This window comes from Arvicanthis niloticus, chromosome 9, assembly GCF_011762505.2.
Source record: "Arvicanthis niloticus isolate mArvNil1 chromosome 9, mArvNil1.pat.X, whole genome shotgun sequence".
Classification (NCBI taxonomy): Eukaryota; Metazoa; Chordata; class Mammalia; order Rodentia; family Muridae; genus Arvicanthis; species Arvicanthis niloticus.
Window position 1 is genome coordinate 62,432,634 of NC_047666.1, and position 14,991 is coordinate 62,447,624.

The 14,991-nt window shown below is 51.2% G+C and overlaps 1 protein-coding gene and 1 long non-coding RNA gene across 3 annotated transcripts; one reads left to right on the forward strand and one right to left on the reverse strand.

The window, feature by feature from the left end:
- Window positions 1-476: 476 nt before the first annotated feature.
- LOC143443527 (uncharacterized) lies at window positions 477-8,828 on the reverse strand. Its single transcript, XR_013112608.1, has 3 exons — window positions 8,453-8,828; window positions 7,453-7,631; window positions 477-1,830 (listed from the first exon to the last, which is right to left on the reverse strand). It is a non-coding gene; the product is annotated as an uncharacterized LOC143443527 (long non-coding RNA).
- Window positions 7,067-13,234, forward strand: Pianp (PILR alpha associated neural protein). 2 transcript variants are annotated; one of them, XM_034512432.2, is made up of 6 exons: window positions 7,067-7,275; window positions 9,252-9,311; window positions 9,571-10,076; window positions 10,780-10,861; window positions 11,544-11,765; window positions 12,089-13,234. In XM_034512432.2, exons 2-6 carry the CDS (start codon window positions 9,307-9,309, stop codon window positions 12,108-12,110), a joined length of 837 nt encoding a protein of 278 aa, XP_034368323.1. In that variant the 5' UTR covers window positions 7,067-7,275; window positions 9,252-9,306; the 3' UTR covers window positions 12,111-13,234. The 2 variants fall into 2 exon arrangements, with proteins under 2 accessions (XP_034368323.1, XP_076796677.1); XM_076940562.1 differs by lacking the exon at window positions 7,067-7,275 and adding an exon at window positions 8,879-9,032.
- The last annotated feature ends 1,757 nt before the right edge of the window (window positions 13,235-14,991 follow it).

Genomic DNA, 14,991 nt, shown 5'->3' on the forward strand with positions numbered 1-14,991 from the left:
AGTCAGAGATATTACCTTACCTGACTTCAAACTCTACAACAGAGCTATAGTGACGAAGACAGCATGGTACAGGAGCAAAACAGACACACAGGACAGTGGAACATAGTCAGAGACCCAGAGGTAAACCTGTCCAGTTACGGAAACATGTTTTTTTTGTTTGTTTTTAACATAAGGTTTCTTTGTGTAATCTTGGCAGTCCTTGAACTGACTCTGTAGACCAGGTGGTCTTGGAACACAGAGATGTCACTGCCTCGGCCTCCTAAGTGCTGGAATGAAAGGTGTGTGCCACCACTGCCTGGATTTTTTTTCCCCTTCTCCTTTTTATAGAAGTTTTGAAAATGTACACTGGCAAAAAGAAATACCATTTTCCACAAATGGTGGTAAGACCAGACGTCCACCTCATCCACCTATAGAAAAGTAAAGGCAGGTTCTTGCTTTTTTTTTTTTTTTTTTTTAATTTTTATTTATGAGTCCACTGTAGCTGTTTTCAGACACATTAGAAGAGGGCATCAGATTCGATTACAGATTGTGTGAGCCACCATGCAGTTGCTGGGAATTGAACTCAGGACTTCTGGAAGAGCAGTCAGTGCTCTTAACCACTGAGCCATCTCTCCAGCCCCAGGTTCTTGCCTCTTACTATGCACAAAAGTTAACTCAAACCATATCAGCGACCTTAATATGAAACTGAAAACACTGACAACACCGTAGGGAAAGCACCAGACAAACACTTCAGGATATAGACAGGCACAGGCAGGACATTGCCAAGCAGAATCCTAATAACAGGAAATAGCTCCAGGAACTGAGAAATAGGATTACATAAAATTTAAAAGCATCTGTATAGCAAAACAAATTATAAAAAGTAGTCTATAGAATCAGAGAATATCCGTGTCAGCTATATTTCAAACAAGGCACTGTTATCTAGAATATTTAAATAATTATAAATATTAAACACATATATGAATAAACCTGCCCATCAGTAAGTGGGCCAATGAACTGACTAAAAGTATCTAAAGAAGGACAAGGGGGAGGCTTGAGAGATGACTCAGCAATCAAGAGCATGTGTTCTTCCAGAGGACCCATGTTTGGTTCTCAGCCCCTGAATAGTGGCTCACAACCATCTGCAACTCCAGTTCCAGAGGATTCACACCCTCTTCTGGTCTCTGCAGACACCAGAATACACAGACAAATCACCCATTAGAAGAAATAATTTTTTAAAAATGTATTCCTCTCTCACACAAAACATCCCAACTGCAGTTTCCCTTCCTTCCACTCCTCCCAGTTTCCCTTCCCACTTCCTGTCTCCCCCAGATCCACGCCTCCTCTGTTACCCTTCAGAAAAGAGCAGGCCTCTCAGGGACATCAGTCGAACATGGTACAAGATGCACTAAGACAAGGCACAAACCCTTATAGCAAGGCTGGACCAAATACCTCAGCAGGAGGAAAGGGTCTGAAGAACAGGCAGCGGAGTCAGAGACACCCACCCCCATTGTTGAGAGTCCTACGAAAACACCAAGCTGACAACCATAACATACATGCACAGGACTTAACATAGGCCCACACAAGACTCCATGGCTGCTGCTTCAGTCTCTGTGAGCTCTTATGAGCCTCGCTTAATTGATTCTGTGTGCCGTGTTCTTATGGAGTCCTTGTTCCCTTGGGATTTTACAGTTCTCCCTCTGACTCTTCTTCAGGGAGCCAGGTGCTCCAAGGGGAAGGATCCAGTGGAGATCTCCGATCTGGGCTCTCTTCCCACCTAATGTTTGCCTGTGGGTCTCTGCATCTGTTGCCATCAGCTGAGGAAGCCTCTCTGGTGATGAACTGGGCACTGATCTATGGGTAGACCAGAATATCGAATATCATTAGAAATTTTTTTATTGATTTTAAGAGATAAACATTTTTAATTAAAAAAACTCATACTTTAGTATACTTTATACAAACTATAGTTGGCCGATAAGTATTTTTAAGGTATTCAAGGGTCTGAGGAGATGGCTCAGTGGGTAAAAGTGCTTGTTTTGAAAGTGCGAGGACCTCAGTTAAAGTCCCCAGCATCCACACAAAAGGTTAGGCATGACTATGTGTGCTTGTAACCCTGGGCGGGAGACGCTGTCTCCACGCAATGTGGTGAGCAGGGACAGAGGAAGACACCAAATCACTTGCTTTGGCCTTCACGTGTGTCTGCGTTAGTACCTGCAGACACATGTATGTAGACGGTACACTCATACTGTGGTGACATAGGTCAATGGGTACAGGTGCTTGCTGCCAAGCCTGAATGAAGACCTGAACTCAATCCCCAGATCCCATGAGTTTCCCATCTCCTGTCAAAATGGCTTCTATGTAGAAAGCAAATGGCAGCAAATGTTGACAATAGTGTGGGGCAAGAGGACCTTACCCACTGCTCGTAGGAACATGCAGAGTGCTCACTGTATGGATCAACGTAGAGGATTCTCAAAACAATACAACTAGAACTACCACATGGTCCAGCCGTAATAGCTTAGGCATATACTCAAAGGATTCTGCATCCCGTCACAGAGATGCATGCTTGTTTATGTTTTATTATTGCACTCTTCACGATATGGAGAAAGCAGAATCAGCCTAGATGTCTCTCAACAGATAAGTGGGTTGGGAAAATGTTGTCCATAGAAACAATGCCATTTCATCGTGCCACAGAGAAAAATGCAAGTATGAAGTCTGCAGGGTAATCACTGGAAGTTGAAAATATGATATTAATTAAGATAACCGTGGCTCAGAAAGCTAGACACTGCATGTTCTCTCTCAGATGGGGATCCTAGCTGCTAATTGTTAAATAACGCATGCCGTGGGAGTGAATGTGGGTAAATGCTGGGAAACCAGAAAAGGTTCATAAAACAGGAAAAAAGAGGCCTCAAGTGAGGGGAGGGGAGAACAATAGAACATGAAAGGTAGAGAAGCAGAAGGGGGCAGAGTGGTAGAGAGGGGCAAGAAGGCGGGGGGCAGGGGGATGGGAGGAGAATCCAGCAAAGTGAGGTACATGAGTACATGTGAAGATACCACAGAGGAACCTGCTGTTCTGTGAACTGATTTTCACACAGAATATGAATTACAGATTGGGAAGTGGGGACCCTTGCGTGTAATGCCAGAGCTTGTAAGGCAGAGGCAGGAATACCGTTGCAAACTAGAGAGGCCAGTCTGGTCTCCATAGGGAATTCCAGGACAGCCAGGGCTATACAGTGAGAGACTCTATCTTAAAACAACAGATAGTGAATTATAAATGCAAACCCTTTAGATCTGCATTTATAGGAGACAAGGAGAAAGGGGAGGGGGGAGCAGAGGAGGAGCCGCTGAGTAGAGGCCATCACTGGAGAAGACCCTCCCATTGTGGGAAGCAGAGAAAGGCAGCCAAGGAGGATCCGTCTTAAGAAAGTTCAACATGGTTGCACACAGCTGGTGATAATCAAGTAGAGAGAGGGGCAGGAAGGCTTAGATATGGGTGTGAAGGGGGGGCAGTGGCTGCAATGATAACTTTGGGGTCCACCAGAAGAGCAGTGGTATAGGAAGACGGGGGTGGTAAGAACTCTGCCAGCTCCTGTTTCATTAATAAGGCAGCACAACCATCAGCTCAGAGAGAGACAGAGACAGAGAGAGAGAGAGACAGAGACAGAGAGAGAGAGAGAGAGAGAGAGAGAGAGAGAGAGAGAGAGAGAGAACACATCTGAGGAAAGGAAGAAGCCCAGAAATACGGAGCCAGCTGGTGGTGGTTCAGTGAACAAATGCACCTGCCACCAAGTGTGACGGCCTGAGTTCAATCCTGGGAGCCACATGGTAGAAAAGGGCCGGTGCTTCAGCAAGCTGTCCTCTGACCTCCAAACATGCACTAGGGCACAAGGACACGTATTTTTTTTTTCTTTTTAAATGAAAACACAGAAATTTTCCAGACCTATGATACCAGTACTCAGGATGTTGAGGTAGGAAGATTGCACATTCAAAGCCAGCCTGGGCTACAAACAGACCGAAATTCGCCCAGACAAACACTGGGAACAGTCTCTGAGTACAGCAATAGTAATAAAGACACCAGAGCCTTGCACATGCAAGGCACGTGCTCTACCAGTGACTCACGCCTCCAGCCTAGCACATGTCTCCCTTACTAAATTGTAAGTCACAAAGATTGTGGTGACTTTGTTCTTGCTCTTCACTGTATGCCCTGGTCCAGTGCCCTACCCAGCTTGTAGTTAATGTTCGGAAAATATTTGCTGATGTCTGAGTCTGGTGCTGCATTCCCGTAATCCCCAACACTTAAGGAAATGAAGTCAGAAGGTCAGGAGTTCAAGGTTACCCTCAGCTACATAGTGAATTCAAGGCCAGGCCAGACGGTAAGAGACTCTGTCTCATGTAAGTAAATATGTTGAAAGGAATAAAAAACAGTAAAAATAATTAATTGTGATGCAAAACTTCCTGTTCAAGGCACTATTTTGCTGAACACACATGCGTTCGAAAATGCGGTCCTCATGAGATTACAATGAGCCCAACAGAGCTTACTAATGTTCCCTCGGAGGCTAGGCAGTGGCGGGAGTCACTCTCTTGCAATGCCCGGCAGCTGTGCTTTCATCAGATGTGTGCACTGTCTTTCTCCTGCCACTGGGAGACACTGGAAGGGAGGGCATCTCTCTGACTCACTGTTGTTTTGACTTGGAATGAACGGCTGTCAGGGACAGGCAAGAAGGAGAGCGGCTGCTGTGGATGCTGGTCTCAACAGCAGGCTTCCTTCCTGGAGGCGGGAGTGCTGGAGTAATGAGGGTGCTAAGGGCAGAAGGAGGAGGATGGATGGCCAGGAGGGGTGTGTCTGAGGGCAGAGCGAAGAGATGAGGGAATGCAGGAGGATGGAGAGGAAAAGCAGGGGGGTGCAAAGGAGAGAATGAAGGGAGTCCAGAGTGGGCAGGGGCCAGTCCCCAAGCAATGAGGATGGAGCTTTTACCATGTGACAAAGCTGCAGTCAGGATGTTGGGCAAAGACAACAAGCAAGATGCTTTCTCTCAGTGTTTGTGGGAAGATGATAAATAGCAAACAGATAGAAAACCATGCCAGAGAGCGATGGCCCAGAAATGACAAAGAAACACGGATGAAATGGAGACCCCTTTAGGTTTTGGTCAAGGAAGAGCCATCCAGGTCAAAATAGAGAAGCATCAGGGGAAGAGGGATCAAAGTCTATGGTTTCTGAGAGTGGCTTCTGAAGCTCTGGAACGGCAGGGAGTCTGCTTTGGCAGAAGCACTGTTTATGAAGGAGACACACACCAGTGGCTTTCCCACTGTACTTATTTAGGGTGTGCACGTGCACCTGCTCACATGTGGCGGTCAGAGGACAACTTTGTAGGAGTTAATACTCTCCCTCCACCCTGTGGGTCTTGAGTAGCAAACTTAGGTTGTCACCTTTGATGGCCCTGCTGAGCCATCTCACCAGCCCTTGAATATTGTGAAAGAGGAGAGCATGATACGGTTTAGATTTCAAAATGTTATCAGTAACTGTAAAGAGTATTTTGTAAAAGATGAGAACAGACATGAAGGAGAGCCTGAGAGGATACTACTCTTTCAGATGTAGGATGACGGCGTGGATCAGGCCTCTAACCGTAAGGTGAAGGGAGCAGACCCTGGATGTGCGCTCAAAGTGTAGGCCGTAGCACCTGCTGGAGATGCAGGTACAGGGAAGGGACTGGAAATCAAAACACTTTTAGCTTGAACAACAAGGAGCTGTCATGTCCTAGGATGAAGAGCACTGGACAGAAAAGGGTTGGGGTTGGGGTGGTTCAAGCCGTCTGTTTGAGTCACATTAGGCCTGCCTGACTATTAGACATTGGAGTGGATATGTCAAGTGGGCGGTTGGACAAATGAGTCTGGCACTCATTTGTAAATTTAGGACTCACTGACATTTACAGAGTGTTTAAGCCCTGGGACTGGATGAGATCACTGGACAAAGAAAGAGGAAAGAAAAGAAGGCCAAGGACTAAGCCCTCGGAGGCTCCAACAAGTAGAGGTCAGAGCTGAGGAAGAACAGCCAGGGAAGTTGGAGGGAAACCAGGAAAGTACAGTTCCCTAGAAGTTTGGGGTGCAGGGTTGGTGGTAATGCAGGGAGAAGGGTTAGATATAAATGGGTGGGGTCAGAGGAATTCTTTTATTACATCTATTTAGTGTATGAGTCATACCACTTGTTCAGGGGTCTGGTGACAACTTAAAAGTGACAGTTCTTTCCTTCCACCGTGTGGGTCCTGGGGATAGAACCCAGGTAGTCAGGCTTGGTGGCAAGCACCTTGTTCCCTGAGCCATCTCCATGGCCCAGGTCAAGGGAATTAAGAGATTAGAACAGGGCTTTCAGAAGCCTGAATCTAAGTGAGACTGGTATGGACCATTTGTGAACGGCCATGAAAAAGGCCTCTGGAGGGAATAGCAGGGTGTGAAGCCTCGAGGCAGGCTTCTAGTGCCCCGTCTAGGAACACTTGACAGCTGCACTGAGGCTGCTCCGCAGAAATCCTTAGGAAAGAAAATTGGAGATACCCAGAGGCAGGAATCTACGGGGCCTCCTTAAAAACCATAAGTACAGTAAATGAGTCTTGAACCATTTAAGGACTGTTTGGGTTACTTCAGAGACAATAAATTATAAGCAGGATCAGAATGAAATGGGGGGTTGATCTGTTGAGGGAACTCCAATTTGTGTATGCTGTCTTCTCTCCCACCCCTCACTGGTCCTCTCACCCATGGCCTTGATCTCCCTTTCCACCCTGGCCAGAGTTGGGGACTCAAATCTTTGGGTGACTCAGAATCTCAGAACTGCTTGGGGGCGGGAGGGGCAGTCAGAAATCATGAGGTCTATGAAGCTGCGCTTAGGTAGAGGGGAAGCTTGCGGTCTCAACCTGAAGGACTGGAGGTCGCGCCCCTCCTCCCATCCCTGCTCCTCTTCCCAACCTTGCACCTGGGACAAAAGCTGAGCTCGCAGCGTGGCAAATGGAGGGTTAAGTCGTGCGTGGCCTACAGACGTGAGAAGGAGAGGCGGAGACCAAGTGGTCCTAGTCGCCTGCCGAACCCAGCCGAGCCCAGCCGAGCCTAGCCGAGCCCAGCCGAAGCGAGCATCTCCCGCCGCCGCCACCGCCGCCGCCGCCCCGCGCCCCGGGCGCCCGCCCCCCTCCGGCTCCAGCTCCTCGCTGCCAGCCAAACCTCCCGACCATGCCCGGCGCCCCACCCGCTTCTGCGACCCCCCAGCCCCGCACAGCTCCCAGCGCCTGCAGTCGTCGTGCCGCCACACCAGGCATGCAGGTGAGTGAGGGGGGACCCAAAGCCCCTACCCGTGGGGAGCAGGCTCTGCCCTCCCCAGTGCCAGCTCCGCGCCCTTCGCCCCCCGCCCCTCCTGGCGCGGTTTCTAGCCGCTTCCAGTCGCCCAGAGCTCCTTTCCACCGTGCCCTCCATCCCTCCGCTGTCCTGACTCCATCCTACCCTCTTGGTGCAGCAGTCAACGTCTCCGCGTCTGCCTCCATCCCGCCTTTAGCTCATCCTGCAGCTTCGGGCATCCTCCTGCCTCAGGTCCCCTTTCCGCTCTGGGTGCTCCCTCCAAATCCCATGTCCAATCTTTTCCTCATTTTCCCGGTTCGCGCCGATGTCCAGGGAGCACAGGCCTGTGGGATTGGCGGGATTGGGGGGTCGGCTAGAGATGGGGCCCGGTTCCCCCACCCCACCCCCAGTTCGTCTTCTGCGCACAACAGGTCGGTGAGGAGCGCGAAGGGGGTGGGGTGGCGCACCAGTTTGGGGACTGCGGACTTCCTGGAGGGGGTGACAAAGGGGTACGGGGTGTGTGAAGGGGCTGGAGTTGACATTGGTGGTGGTGGTGGGTTGTAGCCGACGACGACGACGAGGCAGGTGTGCCCTGGAGTAGTGGGCCACTGGTGTCGCTGAGTCCTTATCCGCTCCACTGGTTCGCCTACCATTTCTTCCCTCTCGTCTCTAACCTCCTCCCACCAAGCCGCCCCCCCCCCCGCCTCTTTCCTTTCCCTTCTCTTTCACCTAGCCTCCAGCTCTGTCTCCGTATCTCTTTAAATTTCAAGAAACAATTCCCAACTCCTCCATCTTTGCTGTTCTGTTTTTCCTCCAGTCCCTTCCTTTTTGATTTTGCCTTCAACACCATGTTCTAACCTATCTCAATGACTTTCTCCCCATCTCTGGTCTCCACCTTCTTTTTCTCTTCTACTCTCTTTGCTTCTGTCCTGACCAGACCCCCTCCATCCTCCTGCCTGAAGTCTATTCTCTTTTCCCTCCCTGCCTTCTTTTCTCTCCAGCATCCTCGGCCAGTTTCCTGTAGCCCCCTTCCCTCCCCGTCTCCTCCCTTCCCAGCTGCTGTCCATTTTCTCACTTTTGACCACCTTTCCCCCCCTCAGCCCTTCACCTCTCACACCCCACTCCCCTCCCTGGCTTACTCCCTGGGGGTATTCAACATGCAGACCTAGACTGGGAATCCAGAAGACACGGGGTGTCACATGCGCCTTCTCTCTGAAGATCCTAGCCCCTCGGGGTTCAGCACCCTCAGTTTGGAGATTGCACCTCCTTTCAGAACCAACCATCTAGACTCTCCTAGGACTTTGACCGGGAGCAGCCACAGTTGAGGGGGTGGCTTCCTTCGAACTCCGCCTTCTTTCAGAATGCACCTATGCATTCGGGTAGTTAAACAGCAAGAGCAAAACCCAAACCTTGTCCTGTAGCTTTCCTCCCACCTACAATTTTCTCCCACTTGTCTGAAAAGGCAGCTAGCTTCTAGGCTTCATCACAAAAGAAGTGCCTGGTGCTGCTACAAGAGGTGACCGGTGACCAGGCTTCTAGCATCCCACCCCCCCACCCCCAACACTCACTAAGATTGACTTCCCTTCCCTCCCCCACTCGAAAACTCCCTCCCTAGCGGTAGGTGCTCAGGGAATCACAAGGTTCTTGGCTCTAAATTAAGATCCAAGAAGCCTGGAGCTGTGGGCAGAGGAAGTGAGAAGGAAGAAGCCAAAGAGGCAAGAGTAGACAGACACAGGGGCTAGGAGGTAACAGGACCCATCTGGGATGCTGGAGGTGGGGCAGGGGGCTACTTTAGGGAGTTTCCCCCTAAAAGTATGCCAAGAAACAGTGGATTCTGGGAAGCAGGAGCATGGCTGGTAATTGTGCAGCCCGGGTGGGGCAGGAAGGAGCAGGGTTGGTGGATGGATGAGCTGGGGGAATACACAGGCCAAATTAGGGTGTGACACCCACATTTTTTCCTTCAGTAAAGGCCAAAAATCTGGGTCACAGCTAAGGAAGACCTCAAATCCAGAGTGCATAATGTGGTAAGTTTGGCCCAGCAGAGGGAGCTTGGAGACCACTTCCCCTGGGGGATTGGGCCCCCTTACTGCCTAGACCAACTTGGGGCCTATTGAGGATTGTCCTCTTGGGAAGAGACAAAAATGAGGCCAGGGTCTTCCTAACACACACCTGCTCAAGCAGAGAAACCTGGAAGGAGGCACCCAAGACTCCTACTGTGAACCTACCCTTTTCATACATGAGCCTGTGGCCTGGGTCTCACCTGCTTTCTCTCCCTTCCTCTAGGCCTGCTCAACTGCTGTCCCAACTCCTCCCTCTCTGGCCACTGCTGTTGCTACCCCTATCACCGCCTGCTCAGGGCTCCTCCCATCGATCCCCACCAGCCCCAGCCCGTCCCCCCTGCGTCCGGGGTGGGCCTTCAGCCCCTCGACACGTGTGTGTTTGGGAGCGGGCGCCTCCGCCAAGCCGATCCCCACGGGTCCCAAGATCACGTCGGCAAGTTCTGCCAGGCACTGCTCCTCCTGCTACCCCGTCAGGATTTGAGGAGGGGCCTCCCTCATCTCAGTACCCTTGGGCTATAGTGTGGGGTCCCACAGTATCTCGGGAGGATGGAGGGGACCCCAACTCTGTCAATCCTGGATTTCTGCCCCTGGACTATGGTTTTGCAGCCCCACATGGGCTGGCTACTCCGCACCCCAACTCAGACTCCATGCGGGATGATGGAGACGGGCTCATCCTTGGGGAAACACCTGCTACCTTGAGGCCCTTCCTGTTTGGTGGGCGTGGAGAAGGTGAGTGAGCAGGGCTGGCAGGTGTGTGTGTGTGTGTGTGTGTGTGTGTGTGTGTGTTTGGGGGGTGGGTGTTGAAGACTATGATCTGCCGAGATCGAGGCTTTATCTACGAGTGTTTCCAGCAAATGTCCAGGTTCTAGGCTGACAAAGGATGCAGAGGTGGAGCTGCTGTGTGCACTCTGGAGGAGTTCAGGTCCATTGCTGAAGGCAGATGTGGAAACACTTGGGGATGAGTCAACATAATAAACACCCTAAGAGAGGCACGTACAGAATGTTTTTAGGAAAATAGAGAAGTGAGAGACTGTTTTGCCCTGGGGCTCAGGGGAGATCTTAGAAACAGAATGGGTATTCCAGGCAGAGGGAAGCCATGGAGGACCGTCACTCACTACCAGGGAATGTGTTAGCACATACTGTGCTGGACACTAGCTTAGGGAAGGTAATCTGATACCTCTACCTCCATTTCTGTACAGGAGGATAGTTCTGTCTGACCTTGGAGCCTCACCCTCATCACATGTATGTGCAAGATTTGGTACATGTAATGTTTGGAAAAGTAGAGGAGCTGACAGGTCAGGAGAAAGTTGATTACAGGAGACGAGGGAGAGTTCAGAGGAAACAGGCAGTGTGGAGTCGTATGGAAGCACCCGGCCACACCCACTTTGAACCTGCCTCAGGCCTCCCAACAGCCTTCTTCCCTCTTCACCAGGTGTGGACCCTCAGCTCTACGTTACCATCACCATATCCATCATCATTGTTCTCGTGGCCACTGGCATCATCTTCAAGTTCTGGTAAGCTGGGGGAGACAGACGCCTAGAGGTGTGTAAAGGCCGGACACAAGGCAAGACCAGGGGCAAGTTTCACGGGAAACATGAAGGGGGAAAAGCTTGAGGAAAGCTAACTGGAATGGAGGAGGACTGAGGGAAAGCAGTGCGGATTCTTCCAGAAGAAAACACAAGGGTAGTGGGAGAGAAGGGAGTTATTTATCTAAACTGGGGGCTTTGGTGGGCAGTTCTCTGCGACAGAGAAAACTGAACCAGGATGCAGAACCCTTTCTTGAGGCTTCTGTCCAGGAGGAAGAAAATCGGGAGCTTTCTTTGTATGCATTTAATAGTGGGTCACACAGTCCTTCACACTTTACTGAGAGAATCGTTAGATTCAGGTGCCCAAGTCATTAGCTGACTTTGAGCCTGAACTAAATCTGCCAAGTACCTGCAGAGGAGAACAGTGGCTCCTTGTGACATCAGTGTGGCAAGGGACAGTTTTAAGGGGCTTTGTATTGGTGGGGAAGGAGGCATTAAGCTTGGGGTCTAGAGGGAAGCAGAAGGAATAGCCTGATGGTCTCAGAAGCCAGTGTCTTTGCTGCGGAGAAGTTCGGGGTGTTGGGGAGGGAGAAGTTGGGTTAACCAGGGATGCTGGACTGACATAGAGAGTACTCGAGTTTGTGAGATCTCTTTCCTTCTGATGCACAAGCTGGGACCGTAGCCAGAAGCGTCGCAGGCCCTCAGGGCAGCAAGGTGCCCTGAGGCAGGAGGAGAGCCAGCAACCACTGACGGACCTGTCTCCTGCTGGAGTCACTGTGCTGGGGGCTTTTGGGGACTCGCCTACCCCCACCCCTGACCATGAGGAACCCCGAGGGGGACCCCGGCCTGGGATGCCCCAGCCTAAGGGGGCTCCAGCCTTCCAGTTGAACCGGTGAGGGTGATGGGATGGGAGGGGCCTATGGGATGGGAGGGTGAGGAGGGAAGGCAATGTAGGTCTCTAGACCTTCAGTTATCTTTCCTGGGTGGGTGGTCTTCCCCAGTGCAGTCCATGACAATTTTCCTGATCTGGTTCTTGGGCCTCCCGAGGGGGCTAGTCAGATCCTCTCCAAGGGGAATGGGGCTCCCTCCCCCAGCTCTCTGTCCTAGTCTCCTTACCACCCTTAAATTCCAGCTGTGCCCTCTTAACCCTGACTTCTCCTTCAGCTGCAGCCTACTCCTTGGTTCCTGACTACACATTTTCCCTCTTCCTCTCAGGATTCCCCTGGTGAATCTGTGATGCCCCCCATGTTGGGGTGCTGCCAAGCAGGAGGCCAAGTGGCCAGCATAGCCACCATCCACTGAGGGTGGGGCAACCATGGGGAATTGGGGCCATGGTGGGGGGCTCCTAGCTCCTGTCCTTGCACACAACCTGGGACACTCACTAATCCCATGGGCAAGCCCAAGCGTTTGTCCTCCAGCGACTGGGGTCTCCCATTCCCACCCTTGCACATTCACATGAAAGCCTTGCACACTCACCCACACCCTCACAGGCCATAGCACAGTCACGCTCTCCACGCTGCTCCTCTGCTGTGTCCCCATCCACATCTGCTCAGCTGGCTCCTCGCTCTCTCTCTTGTGTTGCCTATGTCCTGCCTCTTTACATTCTCTGTGCCCATCTCAGACTGGGCATGAGCATTTCTGGCCTGAGTACGTGGCATAGTGTGCCCACTCTGCCTCATCAACACCCACTGGTCTAGCTTCTGTGGCCCTTGCATGCTGCCCTAGATGTGGGTGGGAGGTGAGCTAGGGGCTCCTTGTATCATTTGTCATGGCCCCATTCATGTCTTATGTCTCACCACCCTTCCATTCCATTCCAAGGATGCTGGCATTACTGAGGGCTCCCCCACAGGAATGGGGGTAGTGAGGCCCAATGGTTAAACTGTCATCAGAAGTATGCGTTTGGGGGAGTCGCCTGCTGCACTACATGAAAAGGGACTCCCATGCCCTCCCTTCCCTCCCAAGTCCCTCGTCTTGTCTGTCCAGGCTGTCTGCGTGTGTGTCTGTATGGAATTCGGAGCCCCCTCAACAGGTCCTCCACCTCCTAGCCTCCCCTAAGGCCTCCCTAAATGTACCTAGGCTGCCAGGAACTGAAGCCAGCTGGTTCAAGGCCATTGGGAGCTCTGCCTCCATATCCACCCTTCTCTTCCTGGGTCCCTTCACATCCCCTCATGTCCCCTCCTTCCCTCTCCCTTTCCCGTTCTTCAGGTTCTTCCCTCTTTCTCGTCCATCTCTCCAACTCCCTTCTCCCTCTTACCTGGCTCCCATGCTGTGATATATATTTTTGTATTATCTCTTTCTTCTTGTGGTGATAATCTTGTGGGATGTAAGTTTCAAAATTTTCAAATAAAGCCTTTGCAAGATAATTTAGTTCCCCGTTTTGCCTTATAATTCCCACCCCCAGCCCCACCACATACACACAGAAGAGGATGGGCAGAAAGACTGGGAGGGAAAGGGGAGAAGAGGAACTTCTTTAGACTAGATTGTCACCTGGCCTGCTCTACCAGAAGCTGGAGACTGATGGATACCTTAACTTAGGACAGGATGAAGGAAGGAACTGGAGAGAGGCTCTAGAGGAGAAAGAGCCCAGCGGGAGAGGAAGTGGCGTCCCAAGTGTCTGTAAGGCTTGCTTGTTCCTTATTAGTGAGGGTCAAGAGACACTGAAGACGGAGAAAGTAGGGACATTTCTTAGGATAGGCAATGGGACAAGCCGGAAAAGCAACTGCTTGATTTGAGACAGTCTCTCACCCTGTAGTCCAGGCTGGCCCATACTAGATTCTCCCGCTATGGCCTCCTGAATGCTGGCATTACAGGCATGAGTCACCACACCACACTGAGCAAGACAGCTAAGGCAGAGGATAAAGGGTCAAAGGGAGAGGATGGGTGAGCCCTAGGAGAGGGTGCTCTACCTGCTCTATTTTCATCCTTGCGCCTTAACGTGGGCCTGCCCACGACTGCCCGCCAAAAAAGCTCTGCTGCACCAGGAGCCCTGGGTGCAGCTCAGTGTGGTTTTCCCACTTGCTAAGGTGTGGGGGTGGAATCAAGGGGTGTGTCTGGGGAGGGAACACAGGCTGCCCAGCTGGGATCAGTCACCTCTGAGGTCCCAATTCTAGGTTTGGCTCTTTAACAGCCCTAGTAAAGCCCACACATCAGTTTCTCAGCTGTTGCTAGGCTCTGTTGCTGTGGAAACCACCTAGGTCTTGTGTCCTGTTTCTCCCGGCCCCAACCCCCATCTGTGCCTCACCTGCTCTCTGGAAATGGGTAGCCCCAGGGAAGTAGGAGACATAGTATCCAAGAGGGCAGTGTGGGCTGACTGGGATGGACCTGCCTCTATGTGTTTTATCTTTGATGCTATAAATAGGAGTGTGTATGTGTGTGTGTGTGTGTGTGTGTGTGTGTGTGTGAGAGAGAGAGAGAGAGAGAGAGAGAGAGAGAGAGAGAGAGAGAGACAGACAGACAGACAGACAGACAGACAGAGAGAGAGTATGTGTGCTGGTAGGTGTGTTTTAGATGCTGAAGGTGTTGTGGCTGAGCCCCTAAAGCACACAATAACGAGTGTGGGAAGCAAGGAGTGTATGTCTTAGGACAAGAGTAGTGTTAGGACAGCCTGCTCCAGCAGAAAGCAGCAACCGGAGTAATGAACCAAGAACCAACCAGCAGGGGTATGAGGCAAGCAAGCCTTCTGAGGAGGGCTGGCAACACAGTGTACCAGCAGATTCCAGAGGGAATGGAAAGGGAGGGGGCCAGGAGGAAACTGAGTGGCTGGGTGAGGTAGGTAGGGAAGGAAGGAAGGGCTATGTGGAAGGTAAGGGAAGAAGCCTCCTTAACCTTTCCAGCTTTCCCCACAGGGCTGGAGTCCTTGCCAAGGAGGGTGGGAATGAAAGAGCACTTGGCGTAGAAGGGCAAGATGCTTCTGTTTGAAGGGCCTCCTGGGCTCTCACCTTCCACAACTCTCTCTTTAGAGGGACAGTGTGACCCTCTGGCTCATCCATATGCAAAAGGCACACATGAAGTCCCCTAATGAACAAGGAATTAATTGCCATCTGATTAGACTGCAGTCCTCCTAAATTTAAATAAATTAAATATACCAGTGAGACACTGGTAGTTTCACCTGTTCCATT